Raw genomic sequence first — 20,439 nt, forward strand, 5'->3', positions numbered from 1 at the left:
ATCCACCTCTTGTAGTCAGGCAGAGTTTATCCCTACAGCAGATATCTACAGTATGTCTCCCTTTTTCTTTTTGTTTCTGGAATAATTCGTTCTCATTTGTCCAGTTGAAGCTTTACCACATAATTCGCATCGGATTCAATGTGAGACTTTTGCACTTAATTTTCAGACTCGCTCTTAATTTACAGCTATTTAAAGCCTGGGCTCAGTGACAGTGTGCTCGGGGGGTGTAGAGATGATTGTGCATCTACTATGTGCTCAGCAGTGAGAAGCAGGATACAGTGACAGGCGTGTGGGAGGAGAGAGAGAGAGCGCGCTAACAGCCCACATCTCTCTGCTCTTCTGACTGATGAGCTGCACGTGGCCAAGTGTGTGTGTGTGTGTGTGTGTGTGTATTAAATGCATTACTTCCAAGAAAAAGAATCCGAGAATGGCTGAAGGCTTCAGAAAATGTTCGGCTGTATATGCAGTATGTTCTGGTTACTTGGTGCCTCTGAGATAAGACAGAATGTCTTTTCATGATTTGGTTGCAGGCGATGGTTGGTCACACTCTCTCTGTCCTCTCAGGCTTTATGGGAAGAATCTCTGAGCTAGAATAGCCAAAATATCCCACATAAAATGTTTAACACAGCTAAATGTTTTTTTTTTTTTTTTTTGCCCTAGAAATTTAATTTGAGAAAAAAATATTTAAAATTATAATATGTAACACTTCGGAACACTTCAGGATATCCTTCATTTGTTATTTTCAATTTGTAATTAAAAAAAAAAAATAGAAATACTTAAAACATTAAGCTGATTAGTTAGAGAACTGGCTTATTTAGCATTTTTTAACTAACCAATTCTGGGGCATTTTAATATTTTGCTTAGTAAAATTCAAGTTGTTAAATCAAAGAATGTTAAATAAATTTGATTTACAAATATTTAGAACTTTATTTAAAATTATAGACTATTTCTTTTTTACTATTACTATTTTCTATTTTTTTTGTATATCTGTCTTTATGCTGATATAGTTTGCCAGAATTGTTTGTATTAAATTCTTTAAAATCATAAAAATCTTTAAAATCATAAAACTCATGAGAAACTTTTTTTAATTCTTTTTTCAATTTTATGTAAGTCAAATAATAACCATTGCCAGTTCAATCAAATATTATTAAGCTGTGTTACTTCTGGTTTATTAATCCATTACATAATAGGATGTCAAATTGAGTGCTTTACAGTGTGGGATACAGTGTCACACAGTGAGCTAATAATAGTGTAACATGTCATCCAAGTATACCGTATATATTCATATAGAAAATGTGAATACTGCACGCAGTATCCATGTAAGAGTTTGTAGGTGGTGACACCAGATAAAAGCTAATACTCCAACACATCCCATTGATTCCCTTTCCTCAGAATGCACAGTCCGTTCAGAATTACAAGTGAACTTCAGAGGCCTGCTGTGACCTCAACTGAACACAGACAGTGAGACACATATACATAGTGGATTAAGACCTATAATGTAGATCTGAGATGGTACTCAGTAAAACCGTCTTGTCGTGTGGCATATTCTATTCCAAACACAAGCTTACTCGAACAGATTCCTTCAACTGCTTTCTACTTAGGACCCAGGCCCCTCCTCCTCAGCACGGGTTACATGGAGTTACTGTTGGGGGTCTGTAAACATATAGTGGGGAAAATTATTTGTAAATATTAAATAAATTATATAACAACCAGATATTAAACCAAACAAGAAAAAAAGTCACAATGTAAAGAAGGTAGCGACAGCTCTTTCCTTATTTATTGTTACACCCCACAGAAAACATTTAGGCAGAGATTGGTTCAATCCTTCAGTTGTTGATTGGATGGAGGGAGATCTGAGATTACCTATGTTCTGACCTATTGCCTGCTTTATGGACTGTGACTTTGCACTGTGCTTTCAATAAACTGCATTTGGATCTTCAATCTCTGTGTCCCTGTGCAGTTCATGACGCATACAACTCCAGTCCATCAGTTAACATCTTGTGAAGTGAAAAGCTGTGTAAGAAACAAATCCATCATTAAGGCATTTTAATTTTAACTGGAGAAAGCAATATTATGTATAGAGTATAGAGCTTTACACAAGCCACGCCACAAGGATACCTTTCTATTTATGCTTTGATTTGAAAGAAAACAGCACATCCTTCTGTCGCGGCTGACACAGAAGAGTGTACGCAGTTTGCGATCAGCAGGTGTTCTCCAAAATGGCACTACAGTGATGTGGGGGAAACAGAGGAGACAAATTGTTAAATAAAATCATTATTTTTGTTTTCTTCTCATACAAAAATATTCTTGTGGTTTCATAATATTACAGTTGAACCACTGATGACAGATGGACTATTATGTAGGCTAATAAAACTCGTCCACATCTTGGATTTTCTGAGGTTGTGTAAACGATAAGGTGAACTACTCCTTTAAACCTTTGTAAAAGTGTATCCATGTCGCCATTTTTATTCTTAATAAATATATAATGTCAGCATACAGCTTATTTATTTATTAATTTAGTTGTCACAGTGCACATCCTCCATGGAGCATCACTTAAGTTGTATGATCAGGTGTGTATGCGCGTTTGGCACAACTCCAGAGTGGTCTGGGAAAGACTCAAAGCTATCCGGAGCCATGTGTGTGAAGTAGGGAAGCCCATATGGTGGAAGAAAAGTGCACAGCGGTGGGGAATGAGATATGAGTGGATAAGGAGTGGGCTGTTTTAGATTGCAGACATCAGCATTTGATCTGTTCCACCTTGTGCTTTCCTCTCTGTGTTTGTGAGGAAGTCCCTGCTGCCACACTGTGAATCAGAGTGAGGTCATCATGCAGAAGAGGTGTGGCTTACTGATTGACAGGCTGCTCTGTGGGGTTAAATGATGCTGAAGTGAAACGCTATGCTGCAGGGCAGGGCAGCAACACACTGGTCACTGAAAGACAACAGGCTTGCATTACAGTAACAGGAGAAACTGAACACATCCATGTAAACACACACTATCAAGAGTACAAAGGGGAGTTTGCACTTCATGCCTCACACACACATAGTTGGAGAGCAAAGGCTGCGTTGTTGATTGATATTTTAAAATGTATCCACATTTAGAACAGGTCACATTGGACAGCATTGTTTAGGATCTCAAAATAAATTGGGTGGGGTGAGACAGGCTAATGCCATGACTGAGTTATAGCTCAGATCTTCACTCAGGCTTTGAAGGGATAATTATTATAATTCACTCAAAAATGAACATGCTGTCATCATTTACTCACCATCACAATGTAAGTTACCAAATTAAAAGTGAAAAGGCTGCTGTTAAGCTCCAGAAATAACAAAAATGCCATAGAAATATAGTAAAACTATTTTAAACTTTTTTTTTTTTAGTACAGTTTTAATCTTCTGATGCCATATAAACCAAAAATGTACTAATTAGTAAAACTTATTTATCACTCTCAATGCGTCAATCGCGCTACATTCAATAAGAATCAGTCAACGATTCGCGCCAGGTTTCTTTCTTTTTTTGCCATTTGACAGCATTATGACTTAGATTACACAACTAAGTGCAAGTAAACCCAGTCTTGGTAAATAAATACAAAAATACTGAAAAATTCAGGGCCAAAAAAATATATTCTAAATTTTGTTAATTCATAACGACAATTATGATGTAAAATGAAAGTGTAAAATTATCTATCTTTCTATCTATCTATCTATCCGTCCGTCCGTCCGTCCGTCTATCTATATTTAAGATATAAAATATATATATATTTTATTACAAAGCATATTATGATTAACTTTATGTAGCCATATCCTCTTCAGGTCATTTATTTATTTAGCCAACCAATCCCAATACCTACAACCCCTTATGTTTTAACATTTATTTTGCTAATTAGAACGTTTTATTAATTTATTGACCTCTCTGCAACTAAAGAGATTCAGTGAAAACTCTGGAGTCTGTCCTTCAGGACTACAGCAGAGTGTCTCATTGATCTATTCTCTCCATTACTCCCTTGCCAGGATGTATTCTCATGTCATTCTTTCTTTGCTTGGTTGCTCACTTGGGCCTTTAGACCTGCCACTTTGTAAAGTTGCTTGGAGACAATCGCCATTGTTATGCTATAAATAAAGTTAATTAACTGGAATTGAATTTAAATTTATTTTATCAGAGTACAGTGAGTCCTTCCCGTAATCCTCTCTCTCTCTCTCTCTCTCTCACTGGATGTTCCTGCTATGTCCGTCTCTTTCCCAGTCTCCATCTGTTACTTCTCCTCCCACGCTTTCATCCAAGGGATGGATGGATGGATGGATGGATGAATGAATGAGAAGATTGCGAGTGTTGTAATATCTGTGTTGTGTGTGGAGGGAGGTGCTGATGGGACAGTCATCTGCTGTAACTGTTTGTTACAGACTGGACACCCCTGTGGGAAAAGCATAATTTGTAACACATTGCTTCACAATGGAACAGCTGTACGAATTTAATATGTGTGTGTTTGTGTGTGTGGTGTGTTTGCTGATTTGTATTGTAATTAGAGAAGTTACACAGTTCTTAGAGGGTAGAAGAACTTTTAGAGGACAACAGAGGCATTAGTTGTTTTTGTTTGCAGTTACAAATATTCCTTAGAAAGAAAAAGTTAACATATTTATGCTTGTGATTAATTAAATGTCAAATATTAATATTGCATAATGTGAATGTTATGTATACAATTAAATATACATTGAACTACATTTAAATAAAATAAAAAAATTGTAATGGAATACATGTGTGTGTGTATATATATATATATATATATATATATATATATATATATATATATATATATATATATATATATATATATATATATTTATATATATATATATATATATATATATATATATATATATATATATATATATATATATATATATATATATATATATATATATATACATACAAACACATTATATATTATTATTCTATATATTATCCACATTATATATGGGTGGCCAAAGAAAAATAAAACACTGCAAGAAAAAAAAATAAAAAAAATAAATATATATATATATATATATATATATATATATATATATATATATATATATATATATATATATATATATATATATATATATATACACACACATATATATATAGTCATGGAAACTAGTATGTAATGAGCAATCTATTTAATTGTAAAACACAAGAAAGTACCAAAATTAGGCAATATAAACAAACAAAAAACAGTATATAAAGTGTTTATCTTAATGAATATATATATAATGCTATTTTAAGTTCTTTGAATATTTTTATTTATTTTAATTATTAAAATGGTGTGACTGCTGTTAACACATTTAATCAAATGCATTTTAAATTTTAAGCAATAAATTTAACTGTTGTTAATGAGGTAATTGGGGTTCACACATGCACAGATCCCCTCTCAGTAAATAAAGTATATTTACTGACTATTATTTATGAATTTCACACAAATGGGACATGCAACAAAAGTACAGTGGTTTGCAGGCTGGATTTGAACATGACAACAAATTCACTTTCTTTGGTGTCACCTATAAGCCATTGAAAATCTCTGAAACGTCTGAATGCTGACTATAAGAGAGTCACTCGGTTAGGCGCATTTGGATTAAAGGCACAATACTGATCCAAAAGCAAGACTGTAAAAGACTGTAAAGACTTCTGATCCAGTGAACTGGGTGAAGGGTCATGACCCCTGAGAATGCCTAGTGTGTGACATTGACACCAAGAACTGTCACACTCCAAAACAATGAACAACATTTCAGTGTGTCTCTCTCTCACACATACTCACTAATCTGCTGGTGATAGATGACACATTGCTATCAACACTGTGTCTGTGAATCAGCGGGGGTCATGGATAGAGTCACCTTACCCTGTTTCACCGGATCACACACTTTCATAAAGACCTGCTTTCCCTACATGTCCCAAAGCCAGCGCAAACTATGGGTGTACTATATGCTAAGCTAATACTGTTGGGACAAATGACAGTAAATGACCTTGAGCAATGGCAACACCGCTCAGTGGGATAATCGCCAGAGAACATGTGGACAGGCATGTGAGGAGAGGGCATATGGATCCATGGGCAATCACTATAGCAGATCTTCTGAAGAAATAACAGAATGGGACAGAAACATCAGACATTTTGGACTAAAATAATAAGTTATTAATTTGGTGGGGTTTGAAACAACATGATGACAATCCATATAAAGGTAACCATTGACAATAGCCATTGACTTCTATTGTGTGGAAAATCATTTGGACGTTAGTGGTTACTGTCAATTGTTTGGTTACCAGCAGTTCAAAATATCGTGTGTTCAAGAGAAGAAAGAAACCTATACAGGTTTGAAATAAGCTGAAGGTGAGTAAATTATTGTATAACCTATTTCTCTTCTGTTCTGTATAGGTTTTGACAGGCCTTTTCCATGGCTGTGTGAATGTGAGCTCACCCTACAAAAAAATCAAACTCCCTGGAGTCCCTTGTATTGATTTGCTGCTCTCTGATGTGACAACTGAGCTGGGCTGCCAATCAATGACAGGATCAGAGCAATAATACCAATGAAACATGAGCCACCATCCACAGAGAGACCACCGCAGAGAAAGCTTACTCCATATCACATATATTTATTTATAATCACTGGATATTCGCATTTTATGATCACTTTCACTGAACATTTACATTGCATTTTACCTTGCATTAAATCAAATGACACTTACTGAACGTTACGTCACAAACACGACTGATTCTTGCCATGCAAATCTTGCTGCATCAGTGCTGGCTGGTTACCAGGTTACTAGGGCATTTACTAAGTGTTTGTAGGGTGTTGGGGCGGTTGCCAGGGCATTAAATTGGTTAGAGCATTTTGCCAAGTGGTGTTTAGAGATGAGTTACACACTGAAGTTTAATATTTAGGTTAAAGGAGGTGAATAAACCCCTAACCACAAGTATGTGCACTTCTAATAGTGACAGCTGCCTTAGTAAGCACTATGAATTCAGTGTCTTGTTTGAGGGTCTGATGTACAATCAAGTACTGCATTGTAAAATGGTCAGTGAAATGCATTTCAAACCTTTCATCCATCTGCCAGGCCATGCTAATGCTCTACAACTGAAGATGATCAAAGGGAACCCCCCAGAGATACACTGGTCAGGACTAGCCTGTAATGTTTTCAGAAGCCAGAGGAATAATGCCATCGCTGAGGGCTCATTAGGGTTTAACATGCTCCTGACCCAGATCAAAGAGTCAGTGTGAGCCTGTACTGGGTTGTTTATGATGTTCGGCTCGTTACAGCGGGAATGAGTCGAAGAAGTAGTCTCAAGAGGCAGAAACACTCAGGCAGACACTAAAATGCACCTCTTTTAATAACGACCAAATTCTTGCTGCAGCTTTTAGTACATCCCAGAATCCTCCTGGGAGTGCGGTCTGTCCCGTAAAACAGCAAGCGGTCAGCGCTCATTAGTTTAATTCAGGCCTGTAAGTGCATTAAATAATTCACTTTCTACATTTCCCACCTCACATCCTTCTTCCTGACTCGTTTTTATTTGGCCATGTCTCTTAATTGCTTTTCAGAGACGGCTGACCTCATCTATTCTTTCTGTATTATTTTTTTCTGCTTGTGAGCATTTGGACCTTCATCAATTTTTGAGAGCTTTGAGAGTATTCAACTGCAAGTCAGGGAAACAGTGGCCTCTTCTAACATACATGAGCTGAGGTGAGCAGGGAATGTAAGGAAAATAAATTAAACGGAAAAATATGGCCAAAACAGACCATACATTTATAAATTAACGCAAATGCAAGCTCCATTTCAAACATAACTGTGCTTTGAATTAATCCATAGAGCGATTCCTAATGGAACGGAAGTTTACATTACATTCTACAAACTGTCACAAATGATGCTATAGCTAATTTATTTAGCACAAATGGTATTTTTATATGGTCAAGTCTCTTTTAAGATGAGGCAACGTTATGACACATTTAGAAAGGAACAGATTTTGCATCAGGTTCAGCTGGCCATGTGAATTTACCTCTGACCAACAGACATATGTTTGGCTTGAAATATTTTCTGCACGAAAAATATTAGTCTACTGTGAACGTACCTTCAGTCAGTTAGTTAAACAGTTGATATTTTTTACAACTAGTTATCTGAATAATAAATGCAGTATGCTGGCACAGACATGAAAGTATATGTATCGCCCCCTTGAGGACAGACTGAGGTTTGTATCGAAACCTGTTTCCAATCAAGATGCAATGAGGAGAAGATTCAGTTAGCTATATCTATATTGGCTCCATTAGCAATATTAGCTGTCCTCAAAAATGACTTATAATGTGAAAATAAAGGAATAGCAAAAACACAGATTTTTCACAATTGATCATTTATTGACATCATAAAACAGCAGTTCCAGTTGTGTGTTTGGCCTTGTGATTGACACTGCCAAGCCGCCAAATACACACGTTATCTTCCTCCTCCTCTCTTGTGCATGACTGAAATCTCTTTGACCGTTTTGAGGAGAGTTTGCATTTATCGTGTCCATCTGTAACAGTCACACACACAAAAATATGTCTTCACCCATCTAGCATACGGCCACTGGGACGCAGATAAATAAACATCTAACACGTCTCTGATAAATCAACAATATAAATCTTGACCTCTGAATCATGATAAATGTGGAAAAATAAACCAACAAACAAAATGAAATGTCCAAAACTAGATTTATCTTCTCTTTTAATGAGAATCCAGATAAAATATTTGCTTTAAGAATAGTTGTTCTTTTGGCATCCATTCCATTTGCTCTAGGCGATACTTTTGTACATACAGTCTATAAACAATACAGTGTTTGATCAAAGGGAGATGTAATGTTTCTCTAGGAGTCATAACATGGGTGACCCACCTGCCCTCAGGAACAACTGCGTGGAAACACAACCTTTATTACGTGTGTTTGTGTAACAGGGATCCACTGTAACACCGTGTCATGTATTCCACTCAAAATAAACACACGCGCACATGCCACATAGGAAGGGATATCCTGGATCAGCACATACAAAACACACACACACAGACACACACACACACACTCTGACTGTCCATTAGCACACGCAGCATGGGTACACTTTTAACCGTCTCTAAGTCAGTGTTATTACTGGTTTGTACGACACACAGCTACTAGAATCTCAAGATTGTATGTTTCGGGAAGCACGGTGGTTTGAAGAAACCACTGCGTCAGTCACCTGGTTCACCCTGACAACAGTTTGAAAAGGTTTCTCATTGGTCCACTTGTACTGTGGTATGAAACGAACCAATGAGAGTGTTGGAAGGGGTGGGGTGGAGCTCTACGATGTACAGAAGCCGGTGGAAATTCTAGCAGATGAAGGAAGGAAGGAATAGGAAGGGAAAAAACAATGAGAGTGATTCAGTCAGTTTTCAGAGTTTTTCAGCAGATCCATGTCTGAGGACTGGTAAACACGTCGGAGGGGGTGGGAAAGAGTTTTTTTTTTTTTTTTGGCGTTTGTTTGTGTGTTTAAGGGCTGTGGTTCATGCATGACTCTCAGACAGAGGTTTTGTTGGTGCCGGTGGTGAGCGTTCGGAGTGTCTCAGAGGGCGCGGGGGATGATGGTGAAAGGTAAGATGGGACAGCTGGCCTCCAGCTCCAGGGCAGTAAGGAAGCATTCGGTGGCAGCGGCGTCGTTGCCTTGCGCTTGCAGCACTTCTCCCAGACTGTTCCACACGTCATGGGCCGTGCTGTTCACCTGCACCGCGTCACGCAAGATCTTCTCCGCAAGACTGTACCTCTGCAGCTGATGCAATATCAGACCCTGCAAAAAGACCGACAGAGAGACAAATCAAAAGAGAAAAAGGGAAACCACTGCTGGTCAAAAAAACTAAATAAAACATGTAAAGGAAATTTAAGATGGAGTTCTGGATGAATTTGAACTTTCCTATTGATTTAATAATATGCACACATCTTTTAGCCTCAATACTGAGTCAAATTCAAAATCATTATAAGTTCTTTAATTAAGGTTCAACATGACCCGTTAAGACATTTTATAATTATATTATATTCTATAATTATAAAAGATATATCAAAATCATTGATTAGTAAACCACTGATCTGTCATAGAGAATTATTTAACAGATTTATAATATAACATAATAGAGTTATTTATATAGTTCAGTGTTTGGTAAAACAATTTGAATAGAAAAACAGATTTTTGTGGTTGTTGTTGATACAAATGTACTATAATTAGTTTATAATTATGGTTTACATTTATACTAAATTGTGAATTGAAAATAGAGATTATTTGAAAAAGCAGTGCGGGAAATAACATTTGATTTATTTGTATATATTAAATATTTTTAATAACATCTTATTTTATACATAATATATGAATATAAATGACATTGAAGGCTAGAGTAATTGATGGTATTTGCTGCTAAAAAAAAAATCAGCTTGGCCATTACAGGAATTGTTTAAAAAGTATATTATATATATATATATATATATATATATATATATATATATATATATATATATATATATATATATATATATATATATATATATATATATATATACGCACACACACACACACACACACACACACACACACGGAAAAGATCAGATGCTGTCCACTGTCCTGCGGTTCCAACGGCGTCAGACACATTAACAAACACACAAAAAAAGGTCAGAAAAAGAGAGACAGAGAGAGAGAGAGAGAGAGAGAGAAAGAGAGATTTGACAGAGACAAGGGTAATACTTCCTCCTGCTACTGGCTACTACAGGGGAGTTCCTTTATAAGACGTGACATTTCTGCTTACTATTAAGGCAGACAGCCGGACACAGCAGCACACACACACTCACACACTTCCTCTGACAAATCTCCACATCCAGGACTCATTGTCTGCTAAATACTAACACTGGATGAAATCTCGCCTCTCTCTTGCATCTCAGTGTAGCAATCGCACAAAAACAACCAAATGTTCCCATAAGAAGAGTAAAACATGAAATCGACTGCAATGTGGGGAGCAACAAACAAAATAAAAATGTAAAACTGCAAAAGGGTTTCAGTTAGTGGATAAAAAGCATGTGCTCACCAGTCTCTGCATGGTCTTGACGTGGGTGGGGCTGATGGACAGCGCCTCCTCGTACCAGCGCTTGGCCTCGTCCACGTTCCCCCGCAGCTCCGCCACCTGACCCTTCATAAACAACACGTTATGGGACATGGGGAACAGGCTGGCTGCTTCCTGTGTACACGCTGCTGCCTCCGCCGCCTTTCCCATTCCAATATACACCTCCGCTGTGGAAAGACAGAGAGAGAAAACAGTGACAGGAGAATTGTTGTGGTGACTGAGCTTTGGGTTTCTCTCTCATCTGGGTTCACACAGGAAATGTGATTCTCAGACAGACTGTCAGCTACCTCATCAGTCTCAACCGTTTCATAGCTCACAAACAGTGATGAGACAGAGATTGATGGGAGATTAACGGTGGAGGGGTGTCCTCCCTCTTCAGCCAACAAACTCCAGGGAAAGTGACTACTAAGCACCTTTACTCTTTCTCACCCTGCCAAGTCCTGCTAAGGTTCCTTTACTTGGCTCAGAGACAGTCAAGCTGGTTAAAGAATAATTAGACTTGGTAAGAGGTGATGATCTTATTCTGAGATAACAAATGAAAGGATTTTCATTTTGCAAATGTCTTTTCTATTTTAGTATCCCAATTTTGCTTAGTTTTAGTATCATTTATATTTTAATGTGCTTTTTTTATTTTTTATTAGTTGTTGCTTTTAAATATTTCTATTTAGCTAAAATTATTTTTTATCTCAGTTTATTGGTTTAGTCATTTTAATACTTCAACTGTATCTTTGATTGCAGCTTTTCAGTTTTACTTTTATTTTAGTTTATTTCTAAATTCAGTAATTTCTAACATTTCAAAGTTTTTCATCTAATATTTACATATTATTTCAGGTTTTTATTTTAATTAACAAAATGTTTAATAGTTTGATTATTAGTACGCAATAACAACATTTGTTACTGAACTTATCTGCGTTTCTGAACTGTCTGAGTGAACGATTCAATGACTCATTCATAAAGACAGTGACCTGCTATATTTTTTATAGTTTTAGCTAACAATAACAACACCGTTTTGAATCAGCCATTTTGAACAAATAATTTGAATGAATGATTCAGTGACTCAATCATTAAGATTCATTAAGATAGATTTCATATTTAAAGTCTCATTTCCTTTACAAAAACATTTAAATATTGAAAAGTGTATTTTAACACATTACTGTCATTTAATTATTTCTGCAATTGTAAATGCATTCAGGCCACCTGCATTAAACTTTTGTTACTTTTGATTACTTTTGTTGATCCTGGTTTAATCTGATTTGTAAAAGTCCTATAAATGTCTTACTTTTTCTAACTAAATGTATTCTTTAAAAAGAGAGAATTTGACATAAAAGATAAAAAAATTGTCCTTATAAAGATAAAGGAAATCAATTTAAGGGGGCAAATATGGGCTCTTAATGAAAAAGATAATCCTAAACCAGCCATGGTACCAGCAGAAAAACAGGCAAACACCCCTAATTAAAGTGCATTCATGCTTTTTTTATCAGTACTTGTGTGGCCTGGAAATCCAACCCATGACTTTAGAGTTGCTTGCATCAACTCCATGAAGATGTAGAACTTTCCTAAACTTCACTGCATTTAACTCATTAAGTCAAAAGTAAGCACAATTGCTTGTGTATTCATAAATGCTGATTGTAGATAAAGCAAAAGCTTCCAGATGGGTAATTTGATCCTGCAGGATTTGGTTTTTCCTAATGTATTTGCTTGGACAGAGGAAGCTATTAATAAGCTACAGTGGGTATAGAAAACAATCACAGCCCTTTAAAATAATCACATTTTGTTGCTTTGCAACCTAAAATGAAGTTTTGTTTCATCTAACTGTATTAACTCCGTGCAACTTATAACATCCAACATAAAGATATAACACCAACATATCAGAAAATTCTGTTTTTAAATTTTTTTGTTCTGAAATGTTGGTGTAATATCGTTTACTTGGATGTTATAATTTGTAAATACAGCTGGATAAAATATAAACTGTTTCTGTCTTCATTTCAGGCTGCAAAGCAATAAAATGTTATTATAATATTGGGAGGGGGGGGGATTATTTTCTATTCCCACTGTAAATATTGAATGCGAGCTTGACTTATGTTACAAGCAAATTAGGGCTATGGGTGAGGTTTATACCTGCATGCAGCCAGATCTGGGCAAGGGTCATCCAAGGGTGGAGGGGTCCCTGTTTCGGAGCGCTGCTCTGAAGGGAAGAGGCCACCTCAGACAGTGCCTGCTCCACCCGGGACGCTGCTATGGAGGTGGCGTGGACGGAACCTGCAGTGGAAATAGAGTGCAGTGGAAATAGAAGCCTCTATACCCGGGGAGTCAAACTCAGCTCCTGGAGGGCCACAGCCCTGCAGAGTTTAGTTCCAACCTGCTCCAACACACATACCATGTAGTTTTCAAATGAGCCCAAATGATTAGATTAGCTGGATCAGATGTGTTTAATCAGGGTTATATCTAAACCGTGCAGGTCTGTGGCCCTCTAGGAACTGAGATTGACCCCCTGCTCAATACAAACAACCACACTACTCCAGACATTAACAGTCAGGCCTCTCAGGGAAAACTCTGAACTAGAATATTGTTAATATACACATGAAGGCCAAACAGCCTGATCTATAATTTCAACAGTGCTATTATTGATAATTAAAAGTAAATGTTCAAATTAAAACTATTAAAAATCATTATTTGAATTAAAGCTATAATAAAATTAATTTTTAAAAGAATTACTGTTGACTTAAATTACAATTAAATTAAATTTATGCATTTAGCAGACACTTTTATCCAAAGTGACTTTCAGTGCATTCAGGCTATCAATTTTTACCTAACATGTGTTCCCAGGGAATCGAACCCAGGGCAATGCTCTACCAATTGAGCTACAGGGACACTACTTTGCAACAAAGTAAAATAAAATGCTAAAATGTTAGACACTTAAATAAAAATAAAGCAACAAAATGTTGAACTTATAAAAGTATCAAGTACAAAATTAGTAAAAACGTAAAACTAAAATTAAAATACAAAAAAGAAAAAAAGGCTAATTCAAAATATAAAAAAAAAACTAACAAACACTTTTTCTTATATATTTAACATATAAGAGTTCAAAATCTCTTGATTTGAACATTTCTATTCTAAAATTCAAGATTTAAAAACACATCAACACTACTAGTCATTTTGGGAAACACAGGGGTTAAAAAACATTCAGAGATCCAACAATCTGTACTAAACTCTCAGAATTTCCAAAACGTGGACAAAATTTTAACAAGCACACTTGCACACGCCACTTAAACACAAACAGCATAAAATTATTAACAGTGAAAAATTAAAATCTGCATATTTGCAACTACTTTCCACAAATTGACCCAATCTAGCATTTTAAAAGAGCAGGCTGTAAATGTAAATCAAATTTCATATCAGAGAAACAGATCAACGCAAACTATGCTGTTTTCATTAAATGGATAGTTCATCCCAAATTACATTCTGATTCTCATATACAATCATTTTAAATCTGAAAGTATCATCAAATAATTCTCTAAAAAGATCAGACTTAAATGAAAAATTCATAAATTTTTGTGTTTGCATGATATGTATTTGTACTGCGTATATGTATACCTAATACACACACATACATGTATAGATTTAAGAAATATTGATATGTATATATGATTTATATTACGTACATATGTGTGTGTGTGTGTATATATATATATATATATATATATATATATATATCTTAAATATATACATGTATATGTGTGTGTATGTTTATATACTGTGTACATGCACAGTACAATCGTATATTACGTAAACACAAAAACAAATTTTTGAAGAGCTCGAGTTTCTATTCTTTATAACTGCAGGCAACAGGCGGTTTGTACAATCTTCAAAATTTCTAATTTTGTGTTCCACCGTTCAAACGTTTGAGGTCGGTAAATCAAAAATACTGTAAAAACTTCAGAAATATTACTACCATATAAAGTGAGTTTTCTATATGAATATGTTTTAAAATGTAATTTATTCCTATAATGACACTGCTGAGCTTTCAGCAGCCAGCAGCAAATGACCTTTAGTTCTGGGTGAGCAGTTTTACCAATAAAATTCCAGATCTGGCGTCAGTTCCTTTTCAATTTGCCAGATTCAGGAGATGAACTGACAGGAGATGCAGAGAAGGAACTGAAGACACCACATCAGTTTCCTGAACTGGGGGAACTGAAATGAAATTGCCCCCTACAGTCCAGCGATCACAGATTCCCTATTTGTCTGGACGTGCGGCTGTGAGCTGTGGTCAGGGCATCAGTGTGGTCATTAAAGTCTCTGTCGGGGTTCAGAGGAACATATTAAGATCCTCAAGAGTCTCTGTGAGTCATAGGCTGGGTTTTATCGACCAGACCAGCGGGACATAAAACACATTCAGACTGAAATCGATCCCTGTACATCTCAGTTTCGTTCTCTTTAGCAATGAGCCTGTTGAGTCAAATCCATAGCTGCTGCTCCTATGTTTAGTGTTTCTATGGCGACAGTGGACAAAGCCATGGATGACTGGACCAAACACTGAGAATCTGCCCCGGTGTGTACGGATTTCAAAAGACTTCCAGGGGATCTCTTCATGAATGTTCTACACCACAGCCTTTAAAAACTCACACAAGAATGAACAAATTGAAACCACGACACAGAACATTGATGGCTGTTCTAGGTTATACCAGTTTTACTATAATAATGTCGATTCAGTCAATGTTTCTTATTCCCACATTGTTCCTTTATGACTTAATGATTTTTGTTCTCATTGCTCTTCCTGTTGTCACATGCATTAATAATACTACCATTTAAATGTTTGGGGTCTGTAAGTTTTTATGCTCTTTTGAAAGAAGTTAACACTTTTTATGCAGCAATGATGAAACAAACTGATCATAAGTCAGAGAAAAAACATTTTAATGAAATGCAGTTCTTTTAAACATATAATTATTACGTTATATTATATGAATACTTCACAAATGACCCAAAACTTTGAAATGGTAATATATTTATAGTAAACACTTGAAAGTTACATTGGAGGAGAACTCAATTCCATCATGTGTCTTTTGAATTAAGCTCAAAAGTCAAACAGATGACTTCTTTGGTGCTCTTTTGTAATTTTGGAACTTGACAACATCTGTCTGCATTTCAACTGTGTGGAAGAGCAGCTTGGACATCGTGTTTTACACAAAAAGAAAGTCATACAGATTGGAAAAACATGAAATGATCCAGTATGAATTATTTTAAGTGTGAACTATCCATGAACTAAGTGAGTATATTTAAAAAGTTCTTATACTTGACTGGGTCAAGCACTTTACAAACTACTGAAGTAAGTCAACAACTTCACATCTTTCTGAAGCACATGCGTGTACACACGCAAACTCAAACATCTCATGATGCAGTAGACCAGCCTGCAGAAAGAGCGTGACCATGGAGCTCCATGCTAGGAGTGGGAAAGCATCATCACACGCAATCACACACACATAAAAGCAGTTATGTTTTTAAAGAGACAGTACTTTCTTCACCAGAACCTGCTGTAAATATACAGAAAGTCTTTGGTTTCTAATGCATCCCCACTTTTGGCATTCCTAGAATCCTACAATAACCTGTAAATAGCATATGTCATATTTTTGATCATGAGCACCACTCTGCACGATTATGACACCCGCAAATCACATCCTTTTTAACGGTCCATCGCTCTTAACAGAGACTGGACTTTAGAAACAGCTTCTAAATGTGAGACACTAAAAGGAAATTAGAGCTTGTGATCTATGATCCAGAGACCTGGGTGCTGTTCCATCAGATACCACACAGCCAATTTATATCAAGTGACCCTAATGACAAATGATCAATATTTAAATAATAACTTTTAAAATAATTACAGGATTAGTAGAAGTCCCTCTAAAAATGCTTGACTTCACTCAGGTTTCAAATAAAACGAAACAATTATCTTAAACTGGGATTAAACTGTGGACTGTCAGATGGAATTAAAAGAGCTTAAGTCTAATTTTGGATCAACGTTTAAAAAATTAGAGCACATTTTTTAGACAAGGTCATTGCTCTCCCAAGGCACCAAATTATTTAGATTAATTAATTTATAATCACAGAACACTTTTATAGGGCTTTTATAATAACAAGAGACAGGTAATGTGGATATTTATATATACACAATACAGTTTAAGAGTTTGGGGTCAAGATTTATTTATTTATTTCTTAAAATAATTTTTTTTTCCAGCAAGGATTCATTAAATTAATCAAAAATGACATTAGCGTAAATGGGAAAAAATTATTTATACAGGATTAAAGTATTATTCATGTCTGTAGCACAGACACTGCACAAGCAGTTTTGGAGTATAATAAAGTGCGGTTTATAATATAATCCTAATAATGACCAAAAGTAATAGCGATACTTACCATACCATTCATTCTAATAACATGTATAATAATTATAACTAATTGTCTCATTAAAACTAATAAGTCAGAATCCAAACAGAGCTAAAAGTACCCATAAATATTTGGCTTTAAGCAGCAGCAAGCATTAAACCCTGTCTGAAATGCCTGGAGGAACAATACTGTCTCTTTAATTATTAAGAACTGAGGCCAAATGAGTGCATTTACGTCTCTCTCCAGTACAAAGAGGCCTGGGACACAAAACACCAGGAAAGGACACACAATAAGGGGGTAAAACAAAAGGTAAGAGGCAATGCCTCTATTGAACACATTATGCCAGTGTGTGTTTAGTTTCTTAACAGACAGGTGGTGGGTGCACTCTGCCAAAGGGGAGAAGGCCAGCGAGGCAATGAAGCAGGTGTGTGTGTGTGTCCGCATATATATTAGGGGTGGCACGGTTCAACTTTTTCACGGTCCAGTCTGTTTCACGGTTTTAGAGTCACGGTTTTCGGTACAGTTCTGTATGTGCTATGTTTATGGAAAAACTATAATTTCTAATAATAAGAAAAAAGAAGAATATTCTATCCAACTACAGGCAACAGCACAAATAAATACAATAGAGTAAAGCTACAAACAATAAACAGTGATTTTCATTTTTTTTAGGCAGGTCTAGCATTAGTTTTTAGGTACAGAAATTGAATAAAGTAATCAAAATGTAAAACAGCACTGCATATTGGACTGTATAAATGAAAGATTATTCTTTATTAAAGTTATAAAAGCTTTTTAATCAAGAGCAGTGAGTGATTTCTTTGTTGTTGTTGCTGTTAAGATTAATAGAAAAACTGTCACTTTAAGAGAACGCACTGATCCTACAGGGCTGCGTTCAGCCGGCTATGTCTCCTGTAGGATACTTATCAAAACAGGCATTTTGACATTATTTTTGTGTGAATTTGTCCATTTAAACTAGGGTAACCATATGAGCCATTTTCCCAGGACGCGTCCTTGCCAGGATTTTTATATTGCCAAAAATATCCAGATTTTGGCTGTTTGTGCTGTGCAGATCGATCATTGTATGACATTCATGAGAGCTTTATAGAGCAGAGCAGACGGCTCCTTATGCATTCAAATCACTCTCTTGGTACTTTGGTGTCATACAATGATCGGGCCGCAGCGACGCTTCAAGTTGAATGAACGAACAAACGCGTAACATGTACATGTATTTGCATTGCTTTAATCGTTCTCTGTAGATCTCACCTTCTCACACGCCACGATTGGTTGATTATGTACCATACCTGCATGTTATTGGTCAAACTACTTTGGATGGTTCCTCCTGGCAAGGATGCGTTATGGGAAAATGGCTCATATGGTCACCCTTATTTTTAAACAATACTTCAGAGAGAGCTTAATATTTGGGCGCGTTCTGAGGTGCGGGTTTGCGTGCTTCGGATGAACGCATGCACAATTTTTCCCACTGCACGCATGAGCTCATGTCCTCTGGCTCTTAAATGTGACAAAGCTTGAATGAGTTTAGTTTAAATACATATTAACGTGTGCTGTTCAGGTTTCATCTGTGCGCGCACTATCACCACCCGGGTGATGACCGAATAAATGACTGCTCAAAATCCAGCATAAGGAATTCACATTGATCAAGAGTGAATGGGTTTCCAGGTTTTTTTTTTTTTTTTACGCTATTGTTGTAATGTCTGGGAATCCAGAATGCGCATCCATCAACATAAACATATATTAGTTGAACCCAGTCTGTTGTACATGTTATATATAGCAAACCATATTACAGATGCTTTGTCAGATTTAAATTGAACCGCAGTCCCAGCGCGTGCGGAACCATGTGTGGAGAACCGAACGGTTCGGGGTTTTTTCTGCTAACCGTGCCACCACTAATATATATGTGTGTGTGTGTATAGAGGCAGAGTAATAACAGCAGGACTACTTACAAACCCCAATAAAGGAGTCAAAACCATGAAAGAAAGCATCTGGAAGGTTGCCTTGGAAACCAAAAAGAACAACAAAAATGGGACAATTACTCATAAAAAAATTGAGATAAAAAACAACAACAACCACCACAACAGAAAGTTTACAAAAACACAAATGTAATAACAAAAAGAAATTGTCTGACTTTCTTTAACACCACAAACCAAAGTGTCCATGAGTCCTCCTGAGCAGGTGATGGCCCTTTAAACCCTGTTTCTGTGATTCTCACACTCTGTGGACGCAGGTGGCAGGTTCACAGGTGTGTGTGACACTGTGTTTGGGACTTTAGGTGTGTAAATGCAATAGTTTGGATGCACAAACACTGCACAGTGAGTAACAGCAGAAACTGATCACACATAGCATTACAAAAGACAGACCCTGTTTACACCTGGTTTAATGGGAATGTCTGTCTCGGGAGGTCTGATCAAATGTGGACCGTGCTAAATTAAGGTTAAATTGGTAAAACACAATGGTAAAGTCATACCATCCCAAAACCAGAGACTCTCCCATCAAAATCTGATCATGAAATGCATGTAAATACATGAATTTACATGCACAGACATAAACAGCAATCTGACAGCGATTGTCTGAGACAGATGTTTATATGTAGTGTAAACAGGGTAAGAGGGAGAATGTATCTAAGATGAAGAGAAAGGGGACAAAACTGCAGTATGAGTGAATTTGAGTAACACAGGATATCTGTAGATGAACTCTCCCTCTCTCTCTCTCTCTGAAGATACGAGTGTGGATATGATCCCAGGTCTTGAACGGCTGATAGCAAGTGTCACTGTTTCTCTGTTTTCGTTTCCCCATGAGCCTCTTAGTGGAGATTAAGTGCTCATGGGCCACTGGATCCCTGAACCCACACCATCACATCATCCTGCCAGCGGCATTTACAGTCTTATAACAGCCCTGTACTCAATTAACGGCCTTTTAAAGCTGATAT

At 36.4% G+C, this 20,439-nt stretch overlaps 1 protein-coding gene across 3 annotated transcripts in view; it reads right to left on the reverse strand.

Annotated features, from left to right (window-relative positions):
- Positions 1–8,350: 8,350 nt before the first annotated feature.
- LOC113095976 (tetratricopeptide repeat protein 7B-like) overlaps positions 8,351–20,439 on the reverse strand; it is a 33,188-nt gene continuing 21,099 nt past the window's right edge. For 2 of the 3 annotated variants that reach the window (XM_026261346.1, XM_026261344.1), the window contains 4 exons: positions 19,457–19,507; positions 13,239–13,379; positions 11,085–11,287; positions 8,351–9,805 (listed from right to left, as the gene is read on the reverse strand). In XM_026261346.1, coding sequence (XP_026117131.1) covers positions 9,584–9,805; positions 11,085–11,287; positions 13,239–13,379; positions 19,457–19,507 — 617 coding nt within the window. In that variant the 3' untranslated portion in view covers positions 8,351–9,583. The remainder of the gene's footprint in view (positions 9,806–11,084; positions 11,288–13,238; positions 13,380–19,456; positions 19,508–20,439) is intronic. The other variant, XM_026261345.1, reaches the window with a different exon arrangement.

The sequence above is a fragment of the Carassius auratus genome, unplaced genomic scaffold, assembly GCF_003368295.1.
Source record: "Carassius auratus strain Wakin unplaced genomic scaffold, ASM336829v1 scaf_tig00215828, whole genome shotgun sequence".
In the NCBI taxonomy this organism is placed as follows: Eukaryota; Metazoa; Chordata; class Actinopteri; order Cypriniformes; family Cyprinidae; genus Carassius; species Carassius auratus.